The sequence below is a fragment of the Ovis canadensis genome, chromosome 4, assembly GCF_042477335.2.
Source record: "Ovis canadensis isolate MfBH-ARS-UI-01 breed Bighorn chromosome 4, ARS-UI_OviCan_v2, whole genome shotgun sequence".
NCBI classification, from domain to species: domain Eukaryota; kingdom Metazoa; phylum Chordata; class Mammalia; order Artiodactyla; family Bovidae; genus Ovis; species Ovis canadensis.
In genome coordinates this window covers 33,580,051-33,590,044 of record NC_091248.1, presented here as the reverse complement: position 1 = coordinate 33,590,044, position 9,994 = coordinate 33,580,051, and the positions used below count along the sequence as shown (strand labels likewise).

Genomic DNA, 9,994 nt, shown 5'->3' with positions numbered 1-9,994 from the left:
AGAAAGATGGCATCCAGTCCCATCACTTCATGGGAAATAGATGGGGAAACAGTGGAAACAGTGCCAGACTTTATTTTTTGGGGCTCCAAAATCACTGCAGATGGTGATGGCAGCCATGAAATTAAAAGACGCTTACTCCTTGGAAGAAAAGTTATGAACAACCTAGATAGCATATTCAAAAGCCAAGACATTACTTTGCCGACTAAGGTCCTCTAGTCAAGGCTATGGTTTTTCCTGTGGTCATGTATGGATGTGAGAGTTGGACTGTGAAGAAGGCTGAATGCCGAAGAATTGATGCTTTTGAACTATGGTGTTGGGGAAGACTCTTGAGAGTCCCTTGGACTGCAAGGAGATCCAACCAGTCCATTCTGAAGGAGATCAGCCCTGTGATCTCTTTGGAAGTAATGATGCTAAAGCTGAAACTCCAGTACTTTGGCCACCTCATGTGAAGAGTTGACTCACTGGAAAAGACTGTGATGCTGGGAGGGATTGGGGGCAGGAGGAGAAGGGGATGACAGAGGATGAGATGGCTGGATGGCATCACTGACTCGATGGACGTGAGTCTGAGTGAACTCCAGGAGTTGGTGATGGACAGGGAGGCCTGGCGCGCTGCGATTCATGGGGTCGCAAAGAGTCGGACCGACTGAGCGACTGAACTGAACTGAATGATAACCTTGTATGCGAGACAGCAAAAGAGACATAGATGTATAGAACAGTCTTTTGGACTCTGTGGGAGAGGGAGAGGGTGGGATGATTTGGGAGAATGGCATTGAAACATGTATAATATCATATATGAAACGAATCGCCAGGTTCGAAGCATGATACAGGATGGTTGGAGCTGGTGCACTGGGATGACCCAGAGGGATGGTAGGGGAGGGAGGTGGGGGTGGGGTGGGGAGGGAGGTGGGGGGGTGGGGAGGGGAGGGTTGGGGAACACGTGTACACCCGTGGCGGATTCATGTTAATGTATGGCAAAGCCAATACAATATTTTAATTAGCCTCCAATTAAAATAAATAAGTTAAAAAAAAAAGCCTCTTTAGTTTTCGACAGTCACAACTATTACCTCTCTCTATACATCTACCTCCCTCCATTTCGTTTGGTTAACGTTTTCTCCTTCCCGTCTCCCGTTACTTTTTTGGAGGAGACTTTCTTTCCAGGTCCAATTAGTGGTGTGATCATTTGATTAATGCTTTAAATTACATATGAGGTTGGGGTTCAGAGTGTCCTCGAATGCCTGGGAAGACTTTTGGGTTAAAAATAGAAAAAGAAAAAACAGGTAAATGAGAATTCCAGTCTTGGGATACCGGAGTAACAAGACCAATAGAAACATATTTTTAGAACGCAGTTTTAGACCCGGGCAGAGAGGAGAGAGTGGCAATGTCGCAGAGGTCTTTGTAGCACCTTTGTAGCCAGGCTCCTCTGTCCGTGGGACTCTCCAGGCAAGAATACTGGAGTGGGTTGCCATTTCCAGCTCCAGGGAATCTTCCCGTTCCAGGGATCGAACCCGTCTTCCGCACTGGAGGCAGATTCTTTACTAGGTCTGAGCCACCAGGGAAGCCCTGAACATTTAAGCGACGACCAGGAACTGTTTCCAGATCACATTGACAAGACTACCGCCATCTGTAAGTCATTTACTAGTTTTTAACTTCTGCCCCTCAATGACATTCAAGGACAGGAAGCAGCTGCAGTAGTTTTAAACCGCAGTCGCTGACCTCAGTGGCTAGAGACTCGACCTGCCCTCTAGGCGGCCGGCGCCCAGCAGCCAGAGGCGCCGCGCAGCTCCCGGAGCGGCTGTCAGGGCGGCCGGCGCGCAGCCGGCACGCGCGCCCCCAGGTTCTCGGCGCGCGGACCAGGCTCGTGGACGTCTAGCTAAAGACCGGGCTCTCTGAGCTCAAGGCGCGTGCGTCCGCCTGCCCGCCCCCTCTTCAAACACGCGGCCTCCCGAGTAAGTGCCCGTGTAGTCAATCGTAGGTTCTAGTTTTGACGCAAAAAAAATTACCCATTGAAAGTATAGCAAGGCATAGTAATGAGACTGTTTTGCTTTGCAGTCAAACGCTGTTGATTTGGCCAGGTAGAGCAGACGCCAGAGGTGCTGAGTCAAACAGGCATTATCCAGGACAGCTGCATCCGGGCCCTACTGCCGCAGGCCGCCCTCTGAGCCAGGGGTCCTTCAGGTAGGAGGTCCTGAGTGACTTTGGACGTCCGCTCCTCCCAGGTGCGGTGAGTGCTTAATCCCCGGCCTTGCGGCTTAGTTTTTCTCTCGGTTTGGAATCGAGGCCACTGTCGCAACCATGCTCCGCCAGATCATCGGTCAGGCCAAGAGGCATCCTAGCGTGAGTGTCTTCCCTTGTCTATCTTGTGGGGGGAGGCGTCTGCGTCAGTCCCCTGGGAGCTTCCTCCTTCAGCCCCTTACGGTTCCTCGGGGCTGGACCTTGCCTCACTCTGTCTTGTTCTCCTAGTTGCCCCAGGACCTTGAGTTCTGACCTTGCACGCCTTGCATTGTGGGGTTTGGCCTGGCATGGGGGAGGTGAGGGATACTGTCTCCAAAAGAATATGTTGGAACAGTGTGGTGGGCGCGCGTCGTTTTGCAGGTCGGTGGTACCAGGAGGGATAGCTGTGCGCTGGGTGGGTTAGACAGCAGGAAAGGTCAGGTATACTGTTTGTTGTGCTGTTGAAAGCCTTGTTTTCACTGCATTGCACCACCAGGCCTTAAGGAAAACGTGAAGGTCTCTGAGTTTGGCATCCTCAGTTTCTCTTGACGTCTTGATATTTTAGGAGTGCGGAGTTCAATTGCGTTGAGTTCTTTTATATTTCACGTATTTTCCCCTTGCACATCAACGTCCGGTGGTCCTAAAACTCAATTACACAATCTTTAATTTGTATTTTTAAATCTGATTGCCTAACTGTGCATTAAATGTGCTAGCAGTACGTTCCCAGAGATTATGTGTAATAGCGGTATTTAAAGTAGGTGTGTTTCTATATGCTCATTCAGACTTTACTTAACATAATTTTTGTTTTTCGTAACGTCTGTATAGAAGCAAGCTTAAATAATTTGCCAAGATCTTGTGTTTCAAGCCTTGACATGCGAGAAGCTGGAATTTAATGAGAGTGATGTATGACTATTAGGTAAAAAAGATGATGTATTTTCTTAGAAAATTTAAAATTTCAGTATAACGTTTTCCACGTTAAATCAGAATTATCCTCACATCCTTTAGAAAGTCTAGAAATTCCTTTTTTTTTTTGAATTATTGAACATAGTTAAAAGTAATCTTCCTTAAAAATGAAGTCTTTTCTTTTAGACTTTAAGACCAGATTAAAAAGGTGGTTTGAAGAGAAAGTAAGTCTAGAGTTAGAACGCAGATTAGTGGTTGCCTGGGGCTGAAGATGGGGATGCCAGTGGCAGCAGTGGCCCTGAGAGAGATTCTTGGGGTGATGGGAATGTTCTAAAATTGTATTGTGGGACAGTTGCACAACTTTATACATTGACTGGAAATCGTTGGTTGTTGAAGTTAATGAATTTTACAGCATGTAAATCCCAATAAAGCTGTTAAAATTTTTTTTAAAAATAAAAAGATGATTAGAGATTTGGGAATCAGTGTGTAGAAACTACTGTAGTCTTTTTTTGTTTACTTTTATCAGTATGTAGGTATTTGAAGATGGCTGTTAATTCTCATCTATTTTGTTTTGGCTTCCAGTTGATTCCCCTCTTCATATTTATTGGAGCAGGAGGGACTGGAGCAGCACTGTATGTCATGCGCCTGGCATTGTTCAATCCCGATGTCAGGTAAGTGTTTAAAAACATTTAGAACTTTGATGGTTAACCAAACTGATTGAGGAGCCTCAATCTTTCTAGAGAGGCAGCATCAAGTAATAGAAAGAAGCTGAAATTTGCTGTCCTAGGCTAAGTTCAGATCCCAGTTCTACTGTTGTTTTGTTTTGTTTTGTTTTCTGGTTCATGAAATTATCTAGATTTCTCTGAGTTGCATTTTCTCGTCGTTGAATAGAACTGCCAGTACCCGTTTTGTAATGTTGTGATGATTGAGATCATAGTAATTTTATAAAACACTTAGTCAGGGTTGCTAGTATGTTTGAGTGTTTTTGGGGGGCTGTTTTTCTACAGTAGGGAATGCTTTTTTTTTTTTAAACTAAAGTTTTCTGTGACAGGGTTAGGAACAAGGATAACTGCCCCAAGGGGCTCTCTGTGTTGTACCTTTTTCTAACTCGTTCCATGGGTTTGCTTATTAGGGGTCTTTTCTCTATTTCAACTCTATAATGAAAATAACACTACTTCATTTGATAGGAAATGGAATTTGATCTATTCAAAATGATAGCTTCTGGAATAGAAAACTATTTTAAATAGTATTTTGTAACTTTAATAATTACAATGTTTTATATATTTCTTCTAGTTGGGACAGAAAGAATAACCCAGAACCCTGGAACAAACTAGGTCCTAATGATCAGTACAAGGTAAGCTAAAAATTGTTTCAGAATTGCTGGAAAGTGTATTTTAATAAATTTTGTCATGGAGTAGGTCTTTTTTTGAAATAGATGTAAGTAAAACTCTATTATAATGAACTTTGAGAAATTACTAGATTGTTCTGTGAAAGTAAACTGATATATTTTTCTAATAAATATCTTTTTAAGGACTTTATTCACAGGCTTTAGAGTCTGGGTGGGAAATGAAAATAATGTCTCAATTCTGCTGATTTGACTAAGGAAAAAAAGAGATAGTATGCTTAACATTTTCTCCAGTCTTGGCTAGTGTAGTGCAGTGATTCTCAGACCTCGGCATACATTGGCATCACTGGAGAGGTTGTTAAAATAGATTCTTCAACTCCACCCGCAGCAGTTCTGATTCACTTGATCTGTTGTGGAAACTGAACATTTGCATTTCTGATAAGGTTTCAGATGATATTGATGCTATTGGTCCATAGGCCACACTTTGAGTAACTAATCTAGTGGCTGGTTTGGTTGGTGGTTTTTTTCTTTTTGATATGGTTGACATATTTCAGGTGAGAATTAGTAGGAAGAAGTGAAAATCAGTTGGAACTTATATTTTACCATAAACTTTCTAGGTACACTTTTTGACATCTTTCTGCAAAACTAGTTTATGAAACTACTCCAAAGAATGATTTCATGGACTGAGGCTATTTACTTTTAATTATGTTATTGATGCATAATTGACATGTAATACTGCGTAAGTTCGAGGTGTACAGTTTGTTGGTTGGGTGCACTTATGTATTACACTATGATTACTACAGTAGTGTTAGCTAACATCTTTATCATGTCACATAATTATCACTTTTTTGTGTTGAGAATAATTAAGAGCTAGTCTCTTAGCAACTCTGAAATTTATGATACTGTTGATGATAATCACTATATTGTGCATTAAGCCTCCAGAACTTGATGAGCTACTAGTCACAAGTTTCTGCCTTTAATAAAATCTTCCCAATTTCCCCATCTTCTATCCCCTGGTAGTCACCAGTCTACTTTCTCTTTATTTTAGATTCCGTTTAAGTGAGGTTCATACAGTATTTGTCTTTCTCTGTCTCAATTACCTCACTTAGTATAATGCCCATAAGGTCTATGCTTGTTGAAAATCTAAGACCATTTATTCCTAAGATGCTATGCTTCCATGTAAAATTTTTGCATATACAAAGAAAAAAAATCCCTGCAGTGTCATAAACAATGTAAATTTTTGCATATACAAAGAAAAAACCCTTGGCATGTCAAAGTTTTATTAGGATATGATTCATATACCATATGTGTGTACTAAGTCACTTCAGTTGTGTCCAACTCTTTGTGACCCAGTGGACTGTCACAGAGAGTCAAAGGGTGAGACAGAGGATGAGATGGTTGGATGGCATCACCAATTCAATGGACATGAGTTTGCGCAAGCTCCAGGAGTTGATGATGGACAGGAAAGCCTGGCGTACTGCAGTCCATGGGGTTGCAAAGAGTTGGACACGATTGAGTGACTTAACTGATGGACTGTAGCCCACGAGGCTATTCTGTCTGTGGGATTCTCCATGCAAGAATACTAGAGTGAGTTGCCATGCCCTCCTCCAGGGATCTTCTCAATCCAGAGATTGAACCCTCATCTCTTATGTCTCCTGCATTGGTAGGTGGGTTCTTTACCACTGGGGCCACCTGGGAAGCCCTTCATATACCATACAGTTTACCCACTTAAAGTATATAACTTGCCGTGAATTTTCCACTATGCCAGGCTCTTTCATCAAAAGCTAGCAGTTTCTTTGAGCACTGTTAGGGAGAAGTATCCAGAGCAAGGAGTGTTTAGGACCTTTTAGCAAATATATCTCCTTATTATAGAAATAATGCTGTCATTACTGATGACAGCAGCTTTTAAAATAATTACCACCTTTTGCAGACTCCAAGCCTTCTGTTCAACCTTCTGATTAGAATTGGGCTTCCAAATGTTCAACAGATTTCTCTACAAGAAACAAAAATGTACTGGTGAACCTGAAGTGAGCCATCTTAGTTTTTGTCACATTTTGCCTCAAAAAATGATACTCAAGCATCCTATTTTTTCTCTCCTGTAAATTTATGTCCATTCTGGAGAAAATTATTCCACATCCAATAAACTTTGAAAAAGAAAATAGCAGCAACAAAAAAAACCCAGGCCTTGGTCCTCTCACCCCAAGAGCATATTGGAATCTCTGGTATGTAGTTCAGAAAACTCCCCAGGTGATTATGATAATGAAACTGATTACCAGTGTTTTAAAATATGATGTTCATGGGGTCACAAAGAATCAGACACGACTTAGTCACTGAACAGCAACAACAAGAATATGGTAACACATGCCAGTATAAGGCCGTGTGAGCTGGAAATGGAACGTTGCTGCAGCAGAAATCTAATGTGTGTGGCATAGATTGGGCTGTGAATAGCTAGGATATTGGTATTAGAGCCTGGAAAAATGAATCATATAATGGCAAAATATCTGATAAAGTGTCCCCTGCTGTAACGTGGAAAGCAGACTTTGTGCCTAAAGAGTTCATTATAAAAGATTTTGGAAACCAGGATGTTAGTAGACTATTGCTGGCTCTACTTGCCAAGATGAGTTTAGAAGAATTGGGACATTTGCAAGCAGAAATAGAAGGGAGCCAAGTCCAAAAACTCATGAGCTTGGCATGGATGATGTCTACTGTTCTTAAACCTAAACAGTGAGGTAAGCTAGGTTATTCTTTCTCTGTCATTCACTTTCCCTCACCTAAGAGAATTTTTTCTCTGGCCCTTTTAACATCAGGTTTGGTTATGTGACTTGCTCTGGCAAATCAAAGAAAGTGGTATCTGCCACTTCTAAACGAGCATGTGGTTCGTCCATTGTTCTTTTCCATTTTCCTCCTGAGACCAAATTGACAGTTAAGAGCTTCTCTTTCAGCCCAGATTAAAGTGAAAAGAACATAGAACAGTCAACTTAGAAAGGCAGATAATATGAATGAAAAATAAACCTTTCTTGAAAGCTGCTATGATTTGGTGGTTATTTTTTGCTATTTCACATTCTAGCAAAAGCTAACTAATACAAACAAGAGAGGAGGCTAAGATAGCATTTTAGCATTGAAGGTCTAGCAGCATTTATCAACTGAATAAAATACCCTGAAGCCAAGATCAGAATATGCTGTGTCTTCCCAGCTGTTGTTTCAGAAACTGCTGAGGTAGCTACCATTAAATTGAGAAAAGGATGGGGGACATGGAAGCTGAAAAATAAGGCAGATTTGAAAATTACTTTGACAGAGAACTCTGATACTGGTACATGGAGCTGAATAAAGCAAACACATCAGAAGTCTACTTAGTTTGAGAAAATTAGCAAAAATACTGTGAACTTTCTGCTCTGCTTGGGTGTAGGAGCTTGATCCTGCTTCTGACAACTTGATAACTTGATCCCAGTGGCTTCTTTTCTAAAGAATGAGTAAGGTTGTGATAATTAAGATAAATGATTCTGCTGATAGTGCCTGGGATCTTTTAAAACAGCCCAATAAATAATTCTTAAAATATAACCTGCAGTTCCTTTTATAAATATTCTCTTTTAACATTTTGTTAGTATGTTACAGATGAACAGTTGGTTTCTTTCAACTCTCATTGTCTAGTTCAGTTAATTCATAGGAGAATACTGTCAGAACAAAAAAATACTAGTTTATGACTGATTCATACTTTAATGTTTATAAGGTTTATAAATGTCTACATATGTATCTCAAGGATAAGCCTTACAACCTGGGAATTTTTTAAAAAGTCAAATAAAATGAAGAATTTTTCAATTAGAGATCAAGAAGTTAGGGTGTTTCAAGAAATGAAGGGGTTTGAAGAAATAATGGACACAGATTTATTAGCTTCTTGTTTAAAAACTGAAGAAAAGATAAATTCTGCAGTTCGGATACTTCTGGAGTTAAATAATATAGTTTTCAAGTAATTATAGCATAGCCTCTTCAGTATTCTTTGGCATAAGATTATAGCCTTATCTGGGCTTACTACAAATCCTAATGTTTCCTTAGTACGATTGTTAGAGCAGTTAAAGTATAAATCATTTTTTAAAAAATTATTGGGAGTTAGAGGCAGTTTTTAAAGAAATGATAGTAAAATATATTTCAAATTAAGTTGAATATAGACACATTTATGAAAATTTAAAAACTTCCAAAGTACATTTAAATATATTTAAAAGCTTTTGTGCCAAAGGTGGTAAAGTATAAATTTGATTTTGATGCATTCTGGGTTAGGAAATTAAGAAAACCCCAAAGTAAAGGAGAGAGAAAAATGGAAAGAAAAGCCATCAAAGCAGACCAGTTTGTATCTAAAAACTAACAGAAACAAACATGTAACAAAGCATTACTTTGTATTATTAGCTGTTTATTGCTTTGAATCTTTCCCGTCTAAATTATAGCACTTTGCTGACCAAATAGGGATGATAATTGATACTCATTCTGTTGGAGATTCACTCCTGTACCTAATCTAGATGAAAGGAAAAATGTAAGAATTGAAAGTGTATGTCAGAAGAATTCATAATTATTCACCTTGAAAAGAAGAATTTTTTATAAGTTCCAACAGATCATACTGACTCTGCTTTTCTGAGGAAGACTGAATATTTTTACCTTACCAAAACCATTATTAAGGATTGGAATTTTAACATCTTTGTTCGAATGACTTTTATATTGTTAAATATTTCTAATAATTCATGTCTATAATTGTTACTATAGAAAGCTGAATAAAAATGATCTTAAACTTCTATATCATCTTTGTGTATATGATTATCTAAAATATCTTTTTTCTTTTCCAAGTTCTACTCTGTGAATGTAGATTACAGCAAACTGAAGAAAGAAGGTCCAGACTTCTAAATGAAATATTTCACTATAAAGCTGATTAGAATGAAGGTCTTCCAGAAGCCATCCGCACAATTTTCCACTTAACCAGGAAATATTTCCCCTCTAAATGCACGAAATCATGTTGGTGTATTGTGTTGGGGTTTACACTGATGAATAAATAGTCTGAAACTTGATATGTGTCTTTATTTAATGCTGAAACTCTACCCTGAACTTCATAACTTAGGATATGGGAAATTATTGGAATTTAAGGAATTTCTTGAATTTCTGTGTATTCATGTAACTTGAAAATAAGACTTTAAGCAGCTCTAATTAGACACTTTGATTTTGTGTACAGGCTGTTGTTAACACTGGGGCATATTTAAGAACTGGAATTGTAAGTGAAAGATAGATTTGGAAGATTATTCAAGCCTCTTTGGGATTGGCGAGATGAAAACATGAATTTCTGTTACTGGCTGATATTGAAGTATGTGCTGTTGTTAATACTGGTTTTTACTATGTCGTTCATTCTCTCTGCTGAAGATTTTCTAGGTTGTCAGTTGCCATGGTCTGGCTGGGGATTGTAGTTGGATCTGACTCCATCACTGCTCACCAAGTGAATGGCGAAGAAGAGCTCTTGAGAACTTCTGAGTTTTGGCAGGTTTTCAAAGGCTAGGAAGTATG

At 39.5% G+C, this 9,994-nt stretch overlaps 1 protein-coding gene across 3 annotated transcripts; it reads left to right on the top strand.

Moving 5' to 3' along the window:
• The first annotated feature begins 1,472 nt into the window (after positions 1-1,472).
• NDUFA4 (NDUFA4 mitochondrial complex associated) lies at positions 1,473-9,507 on the top strand. 3 transcript variants are annotated; one of them, XM_069586618.1, is made up of 5 exons: positions 1,473-1,946; positions 2,050-2,334; positions 3,697-3,785; positions 4,408-4,468; positions 9,290-9,507. In XM_069586618.1, the coding sequence occupies exons 2-5, from the start codon at positions 2,293-2,295 to the stop codon at positions 9,344-9,346; spliced, it is 249 nt and encodes an 82-aa protein (XP_069442719.1). In that variant the 5' UTR covers positions 1,473-1,946; positions 2,050-2,292; the 3' UTR covers positions 9,347-9,507. The 3 variants fall into 3 exon arrangements, with proteins under 3 accessions (XP_069442719.1, XP_069442717.1, XP_069442718.1); XM_069586616.1 differs by lacking the exon at positions 1,473-1,946 and adding an exon at positions 6,581-6,681 and having other exon boundaries at positions 2,080-2,334; XM_069586617.1 differs by lacking the exons at positions 1,473-1,946; positions 2,050-2,334 and adding exons at positions 2,505-2,528; positions 6,581-6,681.
• Positions 9,508-9,994: the final 487 nt, after the last annotated feature.

What these genes read in the sequence shown, in the direction of transcription:
- NDUFA4 (XM_069586616.1), top strand. Translation starts at nt 2,293, where the DNA reads ATGCTCCGCCAGATCATCGGTCAGGCCAAGAGGCATCCTAGC. An exon ending in TTGTTCAATCCCGATGTCAG is followed by an intron (nt 3,786 to 4,407) that starts GTAAGTGTTTAA and finishes TATTTCTTCTAG; the next exon opens with TTGGGACAGAAAGAATAACC. An exon ending in GTCCTAATGATCAGTACAAG is followed by an intron (nt 4,469 to 6,580) that starts GTAAGCTAAAAA and finishes TCCATTCTGGAG; the next exon opens with AAAATTATTCCACATCCAAT.